At 41.5% G+C, this 23754-nt stretch overlaps 1 protein-coding gene across 1 annotated transcript in view; it reads right to left on the bottom strand.

Moving 5' to 3' along the window:
* ANTXRL (ANTXR like) overlaps positions 1-22521 on the bottom strand; it is a 53971-nt gene extending 31450 nt beyond the window's left edge. Inside the window, exons 1-9 of the mRNA XM_054382197.1 lie at positions 22361-22521; positions 10785-10856; positions 10593-10664; positions 8208-8289; positions 8071-8104; positions 6139-6218; positions 5958-6026; positions 5684-5764; positions 5525-5585 (exon numbers count right to left, since the gene is read on the bottom strand). Of these exons, the coding sequence (XP_054238172.1) occupies positions 5525-5585; positions 5684-5764; positions 5958-6026; positions 6139-6218; positions 8071-8104; positions 8208-8289; positions 10593-10664; positions 10785-10856; positions 22361-22521 (712 nt within the window). The remainder of the gene's footprint in view (positions 1-5524; positions 5586-5683; positions 5765-5957; positions 6027-6138; positions 6219-8070; positions 8105-8207; positions 8290-10592; positions 10665-10784; positions 10857-22360) is intronic.
* Between the last annotated feature and the right edge of the window lie 1233 nt (positions 22522-23754).

Raw genomic sequence — 23754 nt, 5'->3', positions numbered from 1 at the left:
CAGTAATACTGTATGCCTGACAGGGCTGATGTCATCTCATGGTTCCTCCGTGGCTTTTGGGTCAGATACCCTTGCTAATCATAAGCACCAGTCCTTCCTTCTATCTCCACAGCAGATGGCTCTTAGCTTTCAGCAGCAGCTCTGTTCAGGCAAACAGAACTTCCCTCATAACCCCACTGTGAATCACAGAGGAAGCTTTGCATCTCATACAAGTCCTGGAAAATGCAATCTTTCAGGTTAAGATCTGAGCCTGCACAGAACCCCATTAGCATCTGCTGTGCATGGGAATAACTAAAGATTTAGGTGCTGCAACTTTCTTTGTGCTCTTCCCTGACACCACTGCTCCAGCAACAGAAACCACCAGTGGCACAAGAAGAGACCTGCCACATCAGTCACGCTGCTGGACACACTTCTACAACTGTCTTCATCTGCTATCCACTTCTCTTGCTTCAGTTCTGATGGGGAGATGGCAGGTGATTTTTGTTATTACTGACAAGCAACTTTGATTTGTTCATTCGAGTATTGTAATTTTTATCATCCAACTTATCATTTGTCTTTTGACTGATAGAGAAGTTTCACATCTGAATAAAGCCAAGATAGAAAGGATCTCACTTCTGACAGAAGCCTAACTACATACATGTCCTCCATTGTTGGCACCACTGATCATGTTGCAGTGCACTGGGCTTGATCGCACGCCTGAAAAATAACTGTTGCCAGAAAGATCAGTAAGGTGACCTGCCTGTCTGAGCATCTGCTGGGAACAGAAAGGTACAAATGAAGAGAAGGAACAGAGACAAGTCATGGTAGCATCAGGTTATTTTACGTCTACTGTGAAACCCCTTTAAGTCAGTGTACTCTTCACTATCACCTTCCTACAAGGCAACCTAGCATGAGGATGTGGAGTGCTTTAACTTTTCCATACAAACAGCTTGCTCTTGCCAAAACATATCCTCACTAGATTGAGGTCTAGTGCAACTCCAGGTGAACTGGGCAAAGGCATGCACAAGTTATGATCAGGCACTGGAATCCCACACTCTGGTTTTCCTCACGGTACCTTTTCCTTAAAGCAGTGCTCTGAACTGACACAGGCTGCAAGGAGCATGGGCATCTGAGAAGATATTTGGGAGGGGAAAGAGACAATATCTACTGGATTACATATTAAAATGAAACACAGGCTTTGGTGCTTTGCTGAAGAAAGATGATTCAATCTGAAACATCATTGAGCACATCAAGATCCAAATGCACAAAAGCAGCATTGGAATTTGACCTCTATTTTAAGAGAAGGGTCATACCTCCTGATTCACACTGGGAGTCAGGGGCACTTTAAACATAAAAATAGGCTGTAGGGCAAATTCAACGGCTTTTTTACTTCAGTAAGAATCTGGAGTTACTCTAAGTCTGATTCATGCCTTGAGCAATTCAACATCTAACCCATCTCATACACTGAGAATTATTCTTGATGAGCATCCCATTTTTTGCCAGCAGAATTGAGAGTCATGGCCAAACCTGAGGGCAACTGGGCCTCTGCCCACCTACCAGAACCACCTGTCTGAGACCGCACATTACCCCTGTGAAAACCCAGCGAAGATAATTTTTTTTTTCTCAATTATACATTATTAAAGTGGCTTACTGAAATAAAATTGTACTAAGATTTTTTTCCTCTCTCCTTTTAAGATTAAAAGGCAGCAGTCACAAAGACTTCATTGTTACCTACTTCAGTGGCTTTACAAAGATGCAGCAAGTAACAGACTTTCAACACAAAACATCCAAGGTAAAATCTACATCCAGAAGTTTAGTCTTGTCAAGACAGTTTACCTCTCCTGCCCTTCTTTTACCTGTCACTGCCACTACACAGTCAGTCATGAACAACTGACTGGGCAGTAACCTGTCCACCAACACAAGCTGACAATACAGTTTCAATACCAGGCTGGCATGGAAATGTAAAGAGCTGATCCTGGATCTGGTTGCTGATGTTAAGAAGCCTGCCCCTGCGGATGCTCCAGAACATTAGCATGTTTTGGACGATGGTCTGTTGAAATGGCTAATTCCGTTTAATTCTGCGCCCTGGCTCTGGCTGCGTCCTTTTCTTCCTTAGTTACTGTCAGATCGCAGATTGTAGCTTTTGACAAGACAGCGAAGGGAAAAAGGTCAGCACTGAACCAACCGGGCGGTGCTGGCAGCGAGATGGTAGGTTGAAGCTGGTGTGTGGTGGCTGTGCTGTCGGCTTCGCTTCTGTGACTCTGATGAGAAGCTGACGGCTTGCATCCACACCTGGTAGTTGATGTGGCCAGTAGGATGCCACATCCAACAAAACCTTTCAATCACATCTGCGTACCGTAAGTGTAATCAAAGCAATGATGCTGTCAAACAGGATATGAGGCACCTCTGATTCTGCACTGATAGCCTGTTTACAGGCTGCATGTCTTGGTCACTCTAAATCAGAGGGAACAGGAAGGACCCAACTACGTTGCTCCACATTGGGAACAATGAACTTATAGGGTCAGAAAGCATTAAGCATCAGATAGCTGTCACAACATGACGAGATCAATTTGTAAATGGACTTGCCAGATAGCTTCGTCACAGAGAGCCAGAGTTCCAACTGCAGTTGTCACCACATGGAAATCATTTCATCAGCATTTTACTAAACCTCTGGCAAGTCACAAATGAAGCCAAGATCACCAGGAATCACCAACACAGTTGCAAGAATAGCTACAAGGGGTGGCTCAGACTGTTCTTGCTTCCACTGAGCAGCACAAAGCCTTCATGATCTCATGCCAGATTCTAAAAATTAGTAATAATGCTAAGTAAATCTGAACTGCTTACCACCTCCTTACTCAGATAAGTTTCATATAAAAAGCATGGCCAGAGCCACCTTTCAAGGCTGTAAACAAGCAACCTTCTTTGCTGAAGAATGTGCTAATATATTGCACTTCCCAAGTGCAGGTGTATAATTTTTGATCAAAAATTTGAAATGCAAATTTCAATTATGTATTTTTTTTAATAAGTAAAACCTAACATTTCTATCCTTGAAAAAAGGAGGGAGGAATGTTACTCTTCCTGAAAATGTTATGTTATAATTTTTATCCAGTTCTAAATGCAGCTGTATATATTTTTTTATACAGGACTCAGTGGCTATGTCTTACCTATACATATCAGTAAACTGTGTTATTAACTACCCAAATTTAAAATGCATTGAGATTAAGATGACTTCATTGGCTTCAGTACGTTTTGTGTTAATGTCCAGAAAAAGTACATTTTTTAAAAATAAATCACATTACATATAGAGAAGAACTATATATGAGTGTCCAGTGAACTGGATTCAGGATCTGCATTCACACTAACATGAAAAAAAAGTTGCTCAATGCCTGGAGATTCCTTTCAGGAGACAGTAGAGCACACAGCTATAAAAAAAGACCTCTGGTGATGCTGAAGTGGGATAATAAAGCCAAGTACAAATGCATGTGTTTGTAGCCTGATACTACAAAACTCCTTGCAGGATTTCACTTCAACCATGACTTGCAGGCCTCGACTCATTATAAAAGCTCTGAGAGTCTTCATTCTTGGTGCTAAAACCCATTTAATCCACAATGACAGTATGTACCATTCACAGCCGCAGTTTTGGCTTCCTCCTATTTTCAAGCTCCCTGCTGCTATAACCAAAGGTTCAAGTACATGAGATCCAAGTCTTCATGCCCTAGTGATTCAGCACCACACTTTGTTGTGTTCCAGCCTTTGCTGGATGGCTTTGTCAACAGGACAGAACAAACCTCAAAATTTAAGCAAAACAAGTGCTGTATTTTGATCACTTGTCAGTGATACACAGAAACTGGTTCTGCTGGACTTATATTTATGGTCTAATTTAAAAGCTACAAAGACACTAAATAACTTTTACAGATGCAAGCAATGTAGTAACTTCATTTTATTTTTCTCCTTTTTTTTTTTTATAAGAAGGGCAAACTATTTTTATGTGTACTTGTGTACTCTCAATCATGTCTGTGATAACTAGTTACCCTAGCAATGAATTGGTTTGAACTCATGAATTAGGAATCAAATTGATTCCTTTTAAAAAAGAAACATTTTACTTTTCTGCTAAAATATATGCATTTTTCAGAGGAACATATTCTCTTTGAAATTTATTTTCTCAAATACTTAAAAAAAAATTAAATTTCCATTTGAAAAAATGGTTTCAAATTCAACTTTCCAATATTTTTAACATCGTTCCAAACAATTTCAAGAATACTACTGAAATCCCTCCTATTGGAACATTCACATTTCCATGCAGCTAAACAATTTTTTTTTTAACAGGAAAGCTTGCAATAAGCTACTGCACAAACAAAACCCAAACAAAGCCCCACCTAGTATGAAATAAACAAAAAAAAAAAAGAAAAAAGCAAGAATTTATCACTATGAAATAAAGCTTTGAAGTATCAAAGCTTTTTTAAAAAAAATTATCAACTCCACAAGGAGATTTTTAAAAGCAAGGTAATTCCTTTTTTATTTTACCAACAAGATTTTATCGCAGATGTCTAGTGCACAATTGTATATTTAAGATTAAAATTAAATATATTTGTATTTTTTAAACCAAACTCAAATACTAAGGGCAAGATCATATTGTGATCAACATGTGGAAATGAAGAGTGAACAATTTCTCTTCTCTGTGATATTAGATTTTTCTTGAGTTTCCTATTTTTATCTGTTTTCAAGGTCAGTTTTCATGCATCACTGCTGTTTTATTCTTGTGTGTTCATTTTACAGTGAACAAGGAAATAAACATAAGACAGTAAACATCAGATCTAAATAATCATGATGTAAATGGTAACCTCCAGCAAACTTATGGTGTCACTCTTACTCTACTGCAATAGCCTCTTAAGTAGACAAAAAACTCAGCAAGTGAACTGCTAACATAAGCTAGAACAAATCCAAGTTAAATGTACTAGACATGAAAGGTATGAAATTATCATCAACAGCTGCTCCGGAGATTCATCACATATATAGTATATGCTAATGGTTCTTTCATTCTGAGTAAGTAAAACATTAGTCCTTCAGAAAATACATCACATATCTTGCCCTACACAGTTAATTATATCTGGTTCAAGAAACATCAAATTTCTGTGAGTGTTTTGCAAAATCTTGTTCTAACTGCTCACAAGTCCTGGCAGATCTCAGGAATGCAGTTTTACCAGAAATTTGTGAGGTATCACCTCTAGACTCCGAAGTACCTCTGGCAGTGTGGCTTTACAGTGCTTCTGTCTCCTTCTCTCAGGTATTTTAAAAAGCAGTATCTCCGATTCCCTAAGTGCTATCTCTGTCAACTCTCCAAGCTGGCACTCAGCTGCAGCAGTTACATGTTTATCGGCACAATTTTCTTCCTCAAGTGAGAAGGAACACATAGAGCTTTAGCTGTGGCCCAAGGGGTTGCTCTAACACATCCACAGGCTTCAGCTCCAACACCACATTAGGCAGTTACTGACATTTCATCATTATCATTCATTTCCCTTATCACATTGTTCTTGGGGAAACTTACCTCCTGCACAGACACTCGATGGTTCAGCTGCTAGGATCTCAATGCAAGATTTCTTGAGAATCTGAAAGATTCAGATAATGGGAATTTTGGCAATCATTTTCATCTGTGCTTTAGGGGGGAAAGGGTGCCCTTTTAAGAGTTTCAGAATACCAAACTTACTGAATCAATGGTTCCTCTCAGGGCATAAAAGCCTCCCGTAACTGGAAAAACATGGTCGATGCTATCAGCAATTGTTGACAGCTGCAAAGACAGACAATCATAAATCATAAGAAAACAAAATTACAGTGAACAGACCCAGCCCTTTCCATACTTACTAAAAGACATCATACTGACATTAAAGGATTTATGCCTCAAGAAATCAAATGAATGCCTTCTTCTGATACTTGTGCACTATTAGAACAGAAAAATGACACAAGAAAACAAGCGAAGTTACCTGAGTTTCATTGAAATCTTTAACTCCAACACAATAAACAATAGCTCCCAAGCTTCTGGCTCTGTTGGCCTGGAAAAAAAATAATAGCCCTCAAGTGCAAAGCCATATAACCTGTGGGGCCAGCAGTAAATACCTACAGGTATCTACAAGCTAGTTAGAGGTAAACTCAGAGGTGACTTACTTCTTGCTCTGCATAATAAAACTGAACATCTTGCAACTCTCCATCCGTCAGAGCAATAATCACACTAGCCGTGCGAACTCCTACATGGAGAATAGGTAACAGATTGCGTAAGTATGACACAAGATTCAGCAACGAAAAAGAACCTTTGAAGATGCTGACACAAGACCGGCCAGATTCTCAACCCAATCTGTATGGACTTTACTGGAGATACACCAGGTGAAAGTCAGGTGCATAATAGCATGCAATAAGCCAAAACCTGTGGACCTTCACACCACAAGCATCACTGTAGAAGAGAAAGTACTGCTCTACACTACACAAGCTTCTCTGTTCCAAGTAAAATACAGCACCTACTGAGACTACATCTAGACCCTTCCTCTTGGAGTGGCAAAAGGGACCTGCAGACAGGGGAGAAGCTTCTCTTTTTTTGACAAATGTGTCTCACAAACCTTGCCCAGAGATTGTGGTAGGAGACCCCTCTGCAAAAGGAGCTTTCATGCTATCCTACCTTATCCTCCATCAGACTTGCAAGGAAGCACCCCCCTGAACATGGCATGAAATATGCTTCTATAGGTAAGTTCAGTCCTGCACTTCTTGAGCAACAAGAACTGTCAGTGAAGTGCATAGGAATTTTGAACATGTGAAAACCTTAAGATCAGGTCAGCTGGAGAAAATTCATGTACTGTGGTAAGACATTTCAGATCCCACCTAAGCTTAAGTGAAAAGGTTGCATTGACTTTGGATAGCTATATATGTAATGCAGTATAGAATACAATACTACCTAGAGAAATTAAACATGCTAACAAACTAAAATCGAATTAATATGCAATCAATCATTCTGCTTCAACAGCTCTTAAGCAAAGTAGCTAATACATAACAAATTCTTTCTTGAAAGTAAGAAGTTTATTTTTTCAAAATAATCTGTTACAATTTCAAGTGTCTTTCCCCATACTGTCTGAAATTAAAGGCTGATTAATTCTGACAAGTTTCTTATGTCATGCCATGTCATGTCAGACACAGACATGAATTTTAAAAGAATGACCTGTAATCTGTGGGGGGGAAATAGCTTGGATTCTTGTATTCCTCTGTTGTGGTTTTATTTGTTTGGTTTTGGTTTTGTTTTCTGCCTGACATGCCTGAAAAAGGATGAAAAATTGGAGATCTTATTTGGTCTTTTCTTTTGAACACTCGTTCCTTCCCTACTATCTTAGCTTAAGCTAAATCCAGACCTCAACTATTTCTCCTTCCATCCTAATCAGTTCTGTCATATGTTATCAAGAGGTAAAACAGTTTTCAGTTGGACTCCTCAGAATGATTGATTTCACTGGCAGAAGGGCCCAAGAAGCCATAGAGTTGCTGCTGAAGAATCTACACTCATAGCCTATATCATTAAAAAGGTATAAGAACAACCTCACACAAGGGTAGAAACCAGGCAAGAAGTTTTCAGTTTAATTAAAACACAAATACATTTCTCTCTCAAAATTTAGCGAAAAATTACATTTTAGTAACTCTGAATTTGATCCCAAAATTCACACTTATGCAAAAATCTCAGGTGACTGCATTCATACCTACAGTACTGAGAAGGAGGGCTTGGGCGCACAAGGCAGATAGGGATGAGTGTGTCAGGACAGAAGGATGCAGGAAGATCCAGTTATGTCTGTCCCCTACGTACAGGACAGGCAGTTCTGTTTGTAATGCTTTGGTCTGTATTCTGCACTGGGTCAGATCTGTGATCATACAGATCTTCTCTGATCTTAATAAACCATGAATCACACATTTAAAAGTAGAGCTCTAGTCAAAATGTAATGTAGCAATTGTGTAACACCAGATCCTTCTCCAACACTTCTTTCAGTGGGTTTACTGCAGGTCATATAAAGAACAATCAATCACTCCTATTAACACAGATATCTAACATGAGTGATATACAACACATACCTCCATAGGTTTCATGGTAAATCTGCTCATTTGCCTGCAATAGAGCATAGAACGTTATTAGCTCTTAAGTACACTGGCAGCAAGCAAAGTAAAGTTTATCTGTATTTATCAAAGAAAGGAGGTACTATGATGTGTACCCTTTTAAATCCTTCATGCATGAACGTGTCTCCTCCAGGCACTTCATTCTGCAGAATGTTGAGCCCTCGTCTTATGGCTTCCCTTCGGATAAAAAAACCATAAATAAATAAGCAAATTTTATTAGTTCTTTTTTCTTTTGTTGAGATATTTCTGTACCACAGCTAGACTATGCACCCTGCCAGTACACTGCACAGACTGCATACACATCAGCTACAATACTAGCAAACCCAAGATTTTTCAAAATTCCCAATTTTTTCAATCAAACACCCATGGAAGCACAAAACCAGATGTAGGATAAAATGCTAGGGTTAACACATTTTAAGGGTGTAATTCTGTTACTGCTCCCTTGTTCTGGTATACTGTCAGTCAAGATAAGATGGAATTAAAGCAAATGCCAGATACTAAAACCTAACAAACTGCAGATGGAGAGAGAAGTTACAAGCTTATGACTCTGTCATGAAAATGAAGCAAATAAAAAACACTATATTCAGTCAATCAGGATGGCTGGGATCAGGACTTTTCCATCATAAAGACAGAGGCAAAAAAATTAAGAGAACAGAATGGGAACGATGAGAATTTCCTATCCTAGACAAGGAATTGATGAACCTTCCTATGGCACAGATTGCTCCCCAGTTATAAAGGGATTTTGATACCCCTGTTACATAGCTTCTTATTCCACAAATACCTTTTAACCAAGAGGATTTCTCAGAGAAGTTAGTAATTTAGTTGCTCACTGATCACTAAAAGCCCCTCATCCTTGTAAAAGTTTTCACTATATTATTAACGGAACACAAATAAGGTACAAATATTGAACAGGCAAGATGCAGGCAGTCCAAACATTAGCCCCAGATGCTATGGAGCATTCTTTCTTTAAAAAGGCAGCAAGAGCCTAAGCTCTGTTTTGCAACAGGGCATTTTAGATGGCACAACCTCAGTTACAGAGGAAACAGGAGTCTGTGTTAGATGAAGGTAAAATCAGGAGCTACAACTGGGAATATTCGTAGGGAAAAAAGGCATATTTTAACCTTTCAAAGTATAAAATGTGCTCAAAAGCCACACATGGAGATATATATAAAGAACAAGAGTTTAGGAGAGGGAACATTCTAATACAATGGTGAACACATTGCCACAGGGTTCCTGTCTGCTTTCCACTTTGCACCTTACTTCTCCCTCCACTTGGCAGAAGTGAGTTTGAGCTCTGTCACCAAAATACAAGTTGGAGACCTGAGCCACATCTCCTGTGGGGTTTCTGGCAAGATGCCTGTGGGGTTTCTGGTTTTGGATGAGGCTGTGGAATATGAAATGAAGGGAATGGTTCCCTCAAGACTACTCCAGAGATCACTTTACATTGCATTATTGAGGCCCCCCTCACACAGACAGAAGCACTAACAAAACCAAGGGCTTTAAGATGAAAGAAAATACTTAGAAACACCTACATGACAGGGATTTTGATGCCTAAGACATATTAAATCTAAAATTATTTGAATTATTCAGAATTTTTGTTTGGTGGTTTGTGGGGTTTGATCATTTAGGCGGAGAGGGGTTCTGGGGGTTTTGGTGCATTTGGGTTTTTTTGTTGTTGGCTTTCGGGTTCTTTTTTTGGATTTTGTTTGTTTTGTGGTTTGGGGGGGTTGCTTGTTTTTGTGGGGTTGTTTTGGTTTTTTTTTCAGGGGGATTGTTTTTTTGTGGTTTTTGTGGGTTTGGTTGGTTGGGGTTTTTTTGAGGGGGGACATTTTGTTTTATTGTTTGTTTCTGGAAAAAAGAGAATTTGGTTGTGAAGGTGACAAGAAGAACTTTGCTCCAGCCTCAGATGAGCTCTCTTTTTCTTAAGAAGCCTGCCACTTGGGTTTGCAAGCTCCCTCTGGCATGGGTGTTTTCTGAAGGCTGCTCTGGAGAGGGATGCAATCGCCTGGTGACGCAGTGCTCCAGTACTGGGTATGACCAGCTGCTGGCATTAAGCTCAAAGCTTTGGGTCACTCTGAAAGGCACTGTGGGCCTTTCATACAGTCTTTTGCTCATCAGCTCAAGCTCTGACATTTCCTACACAAAAACTGCCCTTATCTGGAGAGTTGAGAATAGTGAGAATGTTACAGGAATCCTTGACTGGAAATGCAGTTTCTCCCCAAAATACTGTCTGTGATAAAGACCAGAGCCCAGTTCTGCATTTCTTTTATTAGGTTGAGAACAGTGGTAAAGGGAGACTCAAAGGTCTTGCAAACCCTCTTTCCAACACTCCCAACTGGGAGGATTTAATTTGGCACTTGAATTGGTGCCACTGCAAGAACAGAGACAGCGTTCTTGTCTTGGGGCCACTCATTGCCTGAGAGGAGGGATTGGGGGGGGGGTGTGGGTATTTCTACATGAAAGCTATGAGGAGTACTTACCTGTTTTCTGTTAGTTTCATGACTGTAGTTCCCCGTGAAGAAAAAACGATGAAAGACATCCGCAACATTGGACTGAAACCGAAGAACAAGTCAGATCCACATCACATTACTTCATCAGATTTTAACTTGTTAAGAGGCAGTAAATGCAAATGTAAATTACATATATAGCAAATTAAAATACTACGACTTTACCTTATGAACTTCTCAGCTAGGCTTTCCACAAAAGAGTAAATCTCAGTCCAATGATTCCTGACACTTCCAGACCTGTGTACAGACATAATTGATCACATTTCTCTTATTTCATAGGGAAATTCCTTGTTCCACTCTGAATTTTAAGCCTGAGCTATTTTAAAGGTGATTAGCAACATGAATTACAACCGAGGTGTAGGGAAACACGGCAGCTAACTCTGTTGAGGCTTCTACAGCAGTTGTTTTGGAAGATGTAACAGGAACCATCATGACAAAACCCACTGCCAGGTCTGAAATGGTTTACCTTACAACTTTGAAACAAGTTCAGTAACTTTTCCATCTCTAGTTTCTTTTTTAACATAAAATACAAATATTATATTCTAGTTTAATTTTATTTGACTTCACTAAATCAACTACTAGCAGATTATTTACTTTCCCAGAGCACAGCTCTGCCTTCGTAGCCACACTGAAAGCCTTGACTGATCTTCCATTCTCCGAGAATGTGTGGGAGAATGTTTGCATGAATTACTGTTTATTCCAAAAGAGAAAGCTTTTGAAGTAAGTCAGAAGGGAAAAGCAGTACTCATAGCTAATTCCCTGGACTAGCATTCTGGACAGTCAATCTCTGGCTCCGTTACAGAGTTCTTGTGAAAACTTGGGACAGCGTGGTTAAATGCACAAACTTACACATTCATACTGCTGTTAACAATATATAAAACTGCATTAACTGGCACTCCCCAGCTTTCTTCTGCTTAGTCTTACATTCTCAGGGATCCCCCCAGTCTGGTGGGACTCAGACCTCACATACAGCAATTCTACAGTGAAAGCTAGGTGATTTCTACCATGTGGACCTGTGCCATATACTCTCAAGCCATTAAAAAAGCTACAAAAATGAGAAATCAACAGTTTTAAAAGCCCTCCCTAGGACTGTGGTGTTTATGTAAAAACAGCTTATTTGCTTTCCTTGCTAGGCACTCATGTATCAGGTGTCTTAGGCAGAAAGAAGAATAAAAGAATAGAAGGATCACAGGGGCTTAGAGAACTAAAACTTCCAAAATTTAACTACTATAAAGCAATAGGTTTTTTCTAACTGCTGTTAGACATTTTTTCTGTGAAAATATATAAAAAATATGAAAAAAACAACCCTGTATTACAATTCACAGTTCTACCATGGGATTTCCAAGTGATCTTATGCCAGTCATTCCTGCTTCTATGTCAGGTACAGATTAGCATACAGAAGCCCACGTGTACAATACAATATGGCACTGCCTGACTTGTAACATTGCTGGTGGAGTTGAGGAGAAGAGTAAAAATAAAGGAACAAGGACTGAAAGGAGACCCCTGAAATAGGTAAGATAGAATAAGCCTTCTTGGGTAACCCTCTACATTCATGCTGCTCTTCTGTAGATCTGATGATTCATTCACAGAACAAACTGATTATCAAAGAATGAAAAAATTGGCAGGCACTGAGGGAGGGCAGCAAAGCACCAGGACTGCTCATAACAAAGATCTTTGCAGTCTCCAATTTACACACACTATGCAACAACATGCTTATATACTTGTGAACAGTACCAATGAAAGATGCTGGCAATATTAGTAAATGAGCTCTTTTCTTGTACTTAAAAAATAATCCATACTGATGTGATGCATGTGCTTTAAAGACTGCTTTTCCAAAAGGAATCTGAGGCAGTTCAGCATGTGTAATTCTTCAAGATTTTTCTGAAAGTCTCAGACTAAATCTCTAATGATCTCAAAGAGATTTTTTTTTTGAGTCTGTGCAAGATGCATTTACAGTCCATATTTTTTTATTTATTCATTTTTAATTCTTTCCTCCCTGGATTTGACACTTTCAGTTTCATTCTGAACTTGCAATCCCAGTAAAACCAAATTTTCTGTGGAGTCACTTCCCTACACAGAAGAGCCACAGTTTCTTACTTGGAAAAGACTGACCTATTTTGGCTGATGTATTAAATTTCTGCTGCCAGCTGCAAAGGCACTGATGCAATTTAAAAAAAAAAAAAAAAAAAAGGGCAACAATGAATTTTTGTTGTAACAGCAACAAATCATCACTTCCAGTACCTTCTCAGCACTACATCTTTCCCCCTCCCCTTTGTGGTTTTTTTAGTCTACATTTCAGGCACAGCTCGATAAAACAACCTAAAGACTGAAATTTAGGAGTATCATAAACTACTAATGGTGGAAAAACATGAAGACTTTAAAAGTGAACATGCACAGATAAACTTAATACTGTGCAATTCCATGTACTCTTGACTACAATGAAACATTCCTTCTTGGAAGAGGTACAACCAGTGAATGCCTCCATCTGAAAAGCTAGGGAGGGTCTTGGTTTTGGGCTAGTCCTCATAGGAAGTGTACTGTGCTGTCATAGAGTGCCTGGTTCTACTGGGCTACCACATGGCAGTGAATCTGCTTCTCACTTAGGAGGAATTCTGCACCCACATGTTGCTCATCAGCTGAAAAGTGTCAAAACTGACCTAATTACCACAATTGAAAAGCCAGTTAAAGGCAGACAGAAATACTAGCAAGAAAATGTTACTGTTTCAAAACCCCACATAAAGAGTACTAATGAAGTGGTCAGTACCTAATCACTTTATCCACCATGCTCCTCCAAGCTCAGGTGTGGCACTTCCCACTGCAAGTGCCAATGATGCCATAATGCCAACAATGTTGGTCACATCCAACCCCTTATGAACACCTGTGAGGATGGTCTGGCTTCTAAAAGAACCTCATTTCCCTCTGTCCTACACAAGTTTGCTTCTAAATATCCCTGGGTTTATTTGCTATTTCATATATATATATATACACACACACAGAGATATATTTATTTACATATATATTAAAAAAATATATGTACACACACATACACGTATATTTTGGAGGCTTCTGGAGTTTGTCCTGATAGTTTAATCTGTTGCTACAGAAGCCTGTGCTAATAGGAGCCTCAGACAGAGTCGACATGTTGTCCCAAAGTGCCATCAGTAAATAACCACAAACAAATTCTGTGCCTGGATTGTTTGTCCACCAAACAATATATTCCTCTAAGACTTCAGAGGAACCATGAAGAGTGCTGAACAATGAGAAAAAAAATAAATTAAGTATGTAAAACATATGTGCTGTGCATAAAAGGGTTTGGGCATGTGACACTTGTCCACCCTCACCAGTAACTAGCAGAGCCTTGGGGAAGTGATACAGCCATGGAATCCTATGTATCCTGCTGGGGTGGTTTGTACCAGTTGATCCAAGCACTATGACTGTCTGCAAAGAAAGACTATGTCACAGCCAGATCTTGCCTTGTTTGATCATGCCTTAGAGATTTCCTGCTTTTATCAGCCACCTGGTTCAACTCCTCACATCAACCAAAATGGCTGCCTCTCACTAGCCAAGCCCCGGGCTTCCTCCCTGCATCATCCCACTGAAGCAGCCCAATGAGTCTGACTTTCTCTGCAAAGTACCAAGCCCCACAAGCCAAAGACCTTTCAGAGTCAAAGGAGGCTGGTGGGGGTTTCAGTCCTCAGAGGTGACATAATTCTCATGCTTAAGGAAAATGCAATGCAATAAACAGCTGCTGTGGACAGCCAGAGTGCCACTGAAAAAAAAAGTATTTCAAGGCCTGTTTCTGCTGCTAATTCCACTGGGGTGAACCTGGAGCCAATCCAGAGAATTAGCATAATTTCCCCAGGTTCATACTATGCAATTGGGATCAGAATTAGGCCCAAGCAAAGTGAAAAAACCCACAGGAGGCGTTTATTGTGAGCGTGTTTCTTGCTCCATGAGCTCTGTTCCCACTACACACTAGACAAAGAGAAGAGTCAGCAAACCACAACATAGGAAAGAATGTGCTCCCGGCCTCATCGGGACTTGGCTTGGAAGAGCAGCTGCTGCTGCAGCTCCTGCTGCTGCTGTTTTCCTGAATTTCACGTTGCTACCACTTGATGGGAGGGAGGAAAGAGGAGATCAGTGAGTATTTCTGGGGGTGGAAGGAAGTGATGTGATTGCAAGGCTTGACTTTGCTCCTGCTTGCTTTGGAGTGACTCCTTCTAGCTTAGCAGAGCTTTATGTCAGTATAAAAGCAGTGAGCATGTTAGAGTCATGCCTACCCCAACCTGGGATATTTCCCTGCTGTTTGTGACAACAACACTTGGCAAGGTGGGCTGGAAACCTCCTCTTTTTACCCAACAGGCTCACAGAGGCAGTGGAAGCTGGAGCCCAGAGAAACCAAGCAGCACAACCCAGGTGCCACTCTTCAGCCCAGTTATTTCAGCAGGCAAAAACCCGGAGGATTAGTTGTAAGGTGTCTGTCCTAAGGCATGTGTGATTCAGTTATAGCTAAACTCATTGTCGGAGCCTACTGCAGATCAACCTAGCACAATATACATCAGGCCTGAGGCTTATTAGTGAAAGTTAAAACCCCAGCACTACCCTAACAGTAAATATTTTCATTATTACACTGACAGAAGGCAGCAACACCCAAAGCCTCTCCTCCCTGCTGAAACTGAGAAAGCGAAAGCTTTTGAAGATACAGAGCTGCCCTTTGTTTTATTCCCTGCCACCATGCACATTTGGCTGTTATAGATAGCTGAAGGCAGCAGCTCTAGAGATCCTGGAGCAAGAAACAGATCCAGTATTACTGATGATGGGTTCAGCTTGGCTATGGTGTCAGGGGTGTAAGACATCCACTGAGTTTGCAGGTCCCTGTAAATCTCTATCCCGTTGAGCTAATGGCATCCCTGTATAGGCCTATTGCTCAGAAACGTGACATTTTGTTGTTGCTATATGGACAGCTCTTTGTGGCCACAACCACATGGTAGACAACAGAAATCTTGCACATGGCTACTTACAGCTCTGCAATAAAAGCAAACCCTGGGGCATCTAGTTTGTTGTGGTTTCAGACACAAGCATGTTCATCCAACCCTCTGCTCCTTTCCAAGCCAGCAGAGCATTTGGAGTGACATGAATCCTCCTCTCCCAAACAATGCTTCTTACAAAGCATGGAAGGGGCCTTGACTGGGTGATTCATCCAGACAAGGAAGGCCTAGTTTATATTACGTGCTCCAGAGGCCATTAGAAACACTGCAGAGACAGCCATTCTGAGACAAGTCTTTGCTTCAGACTACTTCTAACATTAATGAACACGACAAGGGCTGGAATGGAGAGGTGAAGAAGTAGAGAAGTGACTGGAAAATTAATTTTAGTCCTAGGCCAGCACCCTGAGCACATTTGAATCCAAAATGTTTCATGACCAAAACCATTACAGATAGTTTTTATCGTATAAAACTACTGACAGAGTCTGCAGCAACATTACAGACTTCTGGAAGTCACGCCTCAAGGCATTATTCTTTGCTCCATCTAACCCACAAGTCTTGTCTGCCTGGTACTACAGCTCTTGCTACATCCCCAGCCAACAAAAGAGCACAAAGTAAAATTCAGAAGCCATGCTCAAACTGCACCCAACCACTTCAAATCTCTCTGTAAAGCTCCAGAGCTGCTCTGAGCAGCAACAGGGCTGGAAGATCCCAGTTGTGTTCAGCACAACATAAGGAGCAAAGCAGGGCACTCAATGCCAGTCACACTGCACCACTCCTAACAAGGTGCAAACCATAGTGAGGAACAGGCAGATACACCTCTGAGCTGTGAATAACTCTCAGGAGTTAATTCATCTTCTCTGCATTTGCAATTAAAAGGTTCAGTCCTAATACACCTCACAAACTCACAATTCACACCAGCATTTGGCTGGCAAGCTCAGACAAGAGTAATGAAATTCTCAATCACTGAGTGCACACAAACAAAAATCCTAGGTCAGTGGGAATCTTACGGTTTACTTCCTTGGCTCAAGCCCCAAATAAATCAGATTTAGTTACATGCATAAATAGACTGCAAATGACAAGCTGCCATGGCTTTTTCTTCCTGTTAACCGTACACATTTTATGTCAAATAAACACTCCCCATTAGCTTTGCCTTGTGTTTTATATAGAATTTTTGTTCTTTGGGCAAAAGGGAAGAGAATTGGTTTTCCCGAGTATTCTTTTTCCTGCCAAAAGGCAAATCTGGAAGAATAATATCAGGCAAAATACAAATAAATAAAACCTGGTTCCAATAACATAGGTATGCCTGAAGCCAAATTAAAATTTGCTTTGGAACATTCCAAGCAATTATACCTGATTGTAAGAAAATCACAGCACTGGCTGAAATATAACCACAACAAAGAAAGATGCAAAGGCAAAATACCAACAGATTATGTTTTGAAAACAACAAAGGTTGCTTATGGGCAATGGGAGAGTAGAAGTGTCACAGAGATGATGTGGTTACACTATAAAGGGGGGGCAGGGGAAAGACCACAAAGGAGGAAGACAGAGAGACACAACCATTTTTAAATACACTCAAACAGTAATCAACACCATCTAAGGAATAAAGCTGATACTTTTCAGACAGCAACTCCTCTCAACCGATACAGCTGACCTGCATCAGGTCCTAAGTCTTACAATGAACTTAAGTCTAGCTGCAGCAAGTAGATATTCTTGCTTACAGAAAAGGGTGTTTAGTGGTGGTTTAAGGTAGTCAATACAAGATTTTCAAATGCAATTGACTTAGGTGGCAGGACACGTGTTCAGGCACCTATCCTTGCCAGCATTTTGATTTCCAACCACAACAGTGCTGTCAACCACACTCTTACATTTCTCGTATGTACACAAAACCTGTACATAGAATGGCACTGGACCAAGACAGCACAGAGAGAAGCTGCAGAGGCTCCCATAGGTCCAGTTCCGTCCTGGGACTATGTGGGCACAGGAAGAGAGACAGAGGGCTACAGTGAGAGCCTAAGGCAAAAAATAGCCCCTAGTATCTGCAAGTCATTAACGTTAAATTTATTCAGATCATTGGCAAGGAAATCATTGGGGTGGGGGGGTATGCAAAAAGTACAAAATGCATTTACCAAAGTCTCATACATTGCTTTAAATATGGCTTATTTAAGACAAGGTATGTGGAGTTCAGTAATTCACTACAGCTGCCTTAAACCGAGAAAAGGTGGCCCAGAATACCAGCTCCTGAAAAGCCTTTTGTTCTGATGGCTTTTTTGCTTGCCTGAAGTGAATTAAGAAGTATGAACCTGTTTCCCTTGAGATGCCTTGCTCCTCCACAAAATTGGCTTTTCAAGATGAAGTTGTGGAGGGGAACACAGATCCAAAACCCAAAGTCAGGAAAGAGATGGGACTAAGTAGATATTTCTCATCTAATCAGAGGTTGTGCTCTTCCCTATCAACTACCTACCAGTGACATTCACCTCTGGAGCAGAATTTACAAGTTTAAAGAAAGGCAACTGGAAAACAGATTACAAGTAAGAGGCTGACCACATTGTATTGATGTCTTTACCAAAGTTGCTGCTGAGAGATGCTCTTAGGAACACAGCAGACAAACCAAAACTGATGTAAAAGGCAATATTACTGTGGGCCCAAGAGATGGGAGCACCATGAAGACAGCCTCTCCAGAAGTTTGGGGTAAGATAAGGAATGGAGAAAAGTTTCCTCAAAAAAAAAAAAAAAAAAAAAAAGTATTACTGTTCTAAAAGAAAATCAGCCAGGGCCTCACTGAAGACATTTGTGCTGCCACGATCTATGCTGTAGAAAAGAGACAATATTTTCCCAAGGCTGTGTGGCTCATTTTTCCTCAAAATTCAAACAGTTTCTTAACAAATATCCCAGCAAGAAAAAAGAAAAAATATTTTTTACTATCTCACATTCTTCCTCCCCCCATTTCTGATCCTGTCCCTCCAGTCTAAAAAATAACCAAAGAAATGTCTTTGTATTTGGTAAACATAAATTACAGACAGCTCTGCAGCTCAGCTCTGTCATGTCAAGCATCGCCAGTAGCGGATAGTTATAGGAGTTGTAAATCCTTACTTTGAAAGGGTTTCTATTTGTTGCACTAATAAACAATCATAACGATGCTACCAGGCACTGTTATAATTAGAAAACACTAGAGGTCAGTCACCCTTTCTGCTGTGCAAGTGCATTTCAATATGATTACAAACAGCAGCTGGATGTTAACAGTAAGGCAGGGATGAAAGGAAGTTATTTACATGCTCAAACACAAGGATGTCACTAACAAGACACAGATTCGTGGTTGGACTCGGTGTTCTTAAAGGTCTTTTCCAACCAAAACAATTGTATGGTTTTAAGACTAGACAGTCAAGCAATCATACCCCTAAGAGGGCCTGTCCTCAATATTGGGATGGAACTGAAACAAGGTCTTCACACACCTAGAGAACCACAACAAATGAAGCAGCTGAAGTGAGAACTACTCACCTTTCATTATGGTGGGCTTAAGAGCTATGCTCATTTGAAAGTAAACATGAGATCTTTGATATCACATGTGACTTGAGCTTACCACATGCCATAAGAAAGATATGCCAACTGCACTGTATTCTGCTGTACCTCATGCAGAGCAAGAGACTTAGCTACAAACTCACAAAATTCTGTTGCTTCAGTATGATATTTTCAAGTCTTCCATTACAGCTCCCAGTAAACTCAAGCCTGCATAATTCATAATGTATGTCAGAGGCAGCATGATTGCAGACTCTAGGCGGTTGCCTCTGCAGCCAGCAAATGTCCAGTTTTCCTAGCTTCAACAGATTTGCTCACTTAAGCATCCCCATAGATAAAGCAGTCCTAATGTGGCTCTAGCCACATTCTCCCTCCTATAAATGCTGCTTTTCCCTTTCACCACACCAGCTTCTTGGGTGTCTAAAGATTAGTTCCACTGCTCTGATCTTGCCTATCTCATGGAATTAACATAAAGGGCTGCAATCAAATCCAGGCAGAGAAAAACTATGAAATCAGAGAGGTTTGATTTTTTTTCCTAACTAGCAGCATATATATTATACCGATAACTTCACCAGCAGATGATCTTTTCCTTCTGATGGTTATTGCCTGCAGGACTAAATTCCCACAGACTTTGCCTGGCAGAATGAAAAGGAAAAAATCGTGCCCCAGTAAAGTCATTGCAGTAACACATAGTGCTTACATGCATGAGGAGAAAGGTTTGCTATCTTCCAATTTGCCTCCTACTGATATGAGAGTACATTTTTCTATGGGGGAACAAAGAAAAGCAGATTTAAAGTCATCTTGTTTCACTCAGGCTGACTTCAGATACAGGGTCTGTCATTCAGCTAAAGAGTGCACTACAGGGTCATGGGATTAAAGCCCAGAGATTGAAGCCAATGCTTCAATCCTATTGTTAGACAGCTAATTAAGACTGAATGCATCTAACTCCAGACTGGCAAGGCACTAATGAAGGGAGGCAATCCCCAGGCCATGTGGGGATATACTCTGTGGTGTGTAGGGCTGGGTTTTTCTAGGGATTCTCCCACCAGAAATTAGAACCAGCATCCTTCCCAGATATGCATCAGCATGGGTTCAGTTCCAAAAATATGTTACCACTGCATTTTCAGATTTGACCAGTTACTTCTGACTGGCTTCCTGCCTTCTCCTTAGCAGGAATACCATGACCCTCTCAATATAAATGGATTACCTAGCTCCTTCCTGACAAACTGCCCCAAGATCTATCTGCCCCAGAGTCTATCCACAGTCAATTCTCCCTGCCTCCATAAAGCTACTTGTGCTGCACCAGATGTTACAGAATACAGCTGGGACTAAATACACTCTTAGCCAGCAAGGGACCTATGGCTCCACAGGTCTTGCACTCCAATATTATCCATATGGACCGTAATGCAATCTCATCAAGGCCAAAAGCAGCTTTGCCACCATGTCACCACAGACATGGTAGGAGAAGGGATGGCTTCTAAAACTACATAGGGGCCTGAGTAACTTTTACTACAGCTTTTTACCAAAGAGGAACTTACTAGTATAACTCTCAAAGGTTATAAACACTCAGTTTGCAACTGAAGCTAAAGAGAATTTTCCCACTGGAACTAACATGCATGACTTTTTCTTCGACAATAATCAGGTCCAATCTCCAAAGGACCACTGTACCAAGTGGGTAACACCTAAGCCAAGATAGAAGACCTGTAGCCTGATAAAAGAAAATATACGATTTCATGTCTACAATATTGAAGAGGAGCTTGCTTACACAAATAACTTGCTATTGGTTGACATATCAGTAACTCTGACCAAATCACTCTCTTCTCTTCCACAATTTTCCCTAATATGACATGAATGGTAACAGGAATCTCCCCAGTAAAGTGCTTTCTGATCTACAGATGAAAAGTAGCAGAGGAGCACAGCGTGGTGATTACTAGGAGTACACAATGCCATTGTAAACAAGGAAACTGCACTGTAGGTGACAGCTATGCCCTAGAGAGAATCCATATTGCAATCATCATTTATTGTTAAAAGTGATTCAGCATGGGAAGTAAGCATAACAACAGTACTAGTCTCTTGAAAGCGAGAATGAATCTAACACTAGCCCCCTGTAGAGCTCCTTCTAGACATGAAGTAACTTCAGGAACAAGTTTGTAGTACAAGAAAACAAAACAATGACCACATGGTGTGTTAGTGCATCTTTTGGAAAGGCAGAATGCCTTTGGTATTCAGATCACTTTGCTCTAAAAATAGAATCACTACTTAATGACAGTTTTTTATTTCTTCTTGATTATGGGAATATAGTGGTTCCTGAGTGGTGATGGCTTTTTGCCTCATGCAGGCTGTGCAGAAGGCGTGAAACATTGAATAGTTCTCCCAATCAGGAAACAGCCCAACACAGAATTCGTATCTGGCTGGTGGGTAAGAAACATCAAGTAAAGGCTTCAGTCTTTCATAACACCGTGCCACTATGGATATATTAGATAACACAGTCATTGCATTAAGTATATGTGGGAGACTAAAAATCCTTGATTTTAACTTTTGGCTGTCAAGATAGAGCAGTGCACAGGAGAAACAGCGCTTTGTACCTTCTGAAAAACACCTGTGGGTACACTAGCTTAACAGCCACTTCGCCAGTGCTTGCTATAACATGCCTACAAATGTGAACTTAACTATACCCTCTGGCCATACTTTAACAATATGTCAGCCTAGTTTAGGTATTTGCCAACCTATTTTTATAGATGTCCTCAAACACAGATTTAGACAATTCCAAAGAAGTTGAGCAGAAGAAAGGTTTACAAAACCTTACAGTGAGTCTGTAAAAAAGCAACCACTTAGATTGTGAAACAGTCTGGTCTCAACTTTAGCTAGGTCTGCACAGCCCACAGGTGACATCTCTACACCTAGCCTAAGTCTTGACACCAAACGCCCTGCGTTCTGGGGGCATTGACTGTATCCTTTCAAATTAAACACACACACCCCACGCTACAACATGAAGGCGACCTGGTTTTCCGGGTTTGCATATGGAACTAACCCAGGATAAAGCACAGTGCTCCTCGAAGTGCTCCACATGGGAAACGTGCAAGTTTTGAGAAGCAAAACTAAGGACCTTTCTCCACAAATCGTGTTCACCACCAAGGGAGGTGGGGGAAGGCACCGGGGAGGCGGGGGAGACAACGTCCCTGCTGCTACAAGGAGGCACTGAAGGGTGAATAAACGTTTTCAAATGCGACTGTCACTTACTTATCCAGGACGAAGTAGAGATCAAAGGCACCGTGACAAGAGCGCTGTTCTTCTTGCTCTTCCTCCTCCTCCGGCCGGGCACAGACGGTTAGGCTCCCCATTGCCAGCAAGAAGCAGCAGAAAAACGCTGCTTTCTCCACGCTGCTCCTGCAACTCGCCATCTTTTCCTTTCTTTAATTCTTCCTCCTCCCCCAGTCTCTTTCTCTCACTACAGACCTTCCGGGCTCTTTGGAAGCACCGAAAGCAGATGAAAAAAAAAAACCAACAACAATTAAAAAAAAAAAAAAACAAACACAAAAAACCAAAAACAAACCACCAACTTCAGGATCTCGGCTCAACTCTGCGGGATCAAAGCGGCCCTAGCCCGCCGGGCAACAGCCTGCTGACTCAGGGCAGGGGGCTGAGTCCGGGTGGATGGTCCCCAGAGTCCAGTCTCCATGCCCCGCCGCCTCAGCGGCTGCCCCAAACGACTCAGCCCCGTCCCGCACGGAGAGCAGCGGCTCCTCTCGCAAGGGCCAGAGGGAGGAAGGGACAGAGGGAGGGGAGACGGGGGAGGGAGACAGGATCTTATGGGGGAGAGCTGAACTGGGACTTTCCTGTTCCGGGATACCGAGGTGGGAAAGGCTGCTACGAGCAGGGTACCGAGATTAGGGGCCACTGCGCCCCAGGCCTGCTGCTTCTTCGCCGCCCACCGCGGGCACAGGGCGGGCATCCCTGTCCCTCCTTCCATTCTTCCATCCCTCCCGGTCTGCCTGCGGGGCGCCTGGCTGCTCTCCGGGGCATCGCCGCGCGTCCTTCGCTGCTGACTCGTCCGCAGACTCAGGGAGCGGGGGTGAGGGGGGGGTCCTGGTGTGACTGGGGCTGAGGGGGGTAAGCCGCCAAGGCTTGAAGAAGATGGGCGTAATTGCAAAGTCCTGTGACAAAACGGGCGTGGGAGGACGACGCGAGAGGGCACTTAATGAAAAAGTTCGTTGCAGGAGATGAGTGCGATTAAAAAGGTTATTGCCTGGGGGCGGCGGTAAGGGCAGGTTTTCAGGACCCTCTCTTGCCATAGCAAATTATTTCTCTTCTGTGGTAAAAGGCTTAGTTTACTTATGCGGGAGTCTGCACACATCCTGCAGGCAATGAGTAAAGATGAAGCGAAATCTCTTAATAGAGAATTTGCACTGTGGCATAATCACTCCCCGCCTGATACACAGGTTGCAAAGCAGTGCCCTAAAGAGCTGACCCTGCTCGTCTGGATGCTGTCTCCAAAGTTTGAATAATTAGTGGCTTCCAGCCTCTTCCCCCTCCCCCACACCCTTTGCAGCCCCTAATTAATGAAAAGAGCCACGGGGAGGGATGGGAAGCAGAGTCACTTTGCATGACAGAGTTGGGACTAGATGTTTTTCTTT

Source organism: Indicator indicator, chromosome 7 (assembly GCF_027791375.1).
Source record: "Indicator indicator isolate 239-I01 chromosome 7, UM_Iind_1.1, whole genome shotgun sequence".
Lineage (NCBI taxonomy): Eukaryota > Metazoa > Chordata > Aves > Piciformes > Indicatoridae > Indicator > Indicator indicator.
Note: the sequence above shows the minus strand (reverse complement) of the source record. Positions and strands in the feature narration are given on the sequence as shown.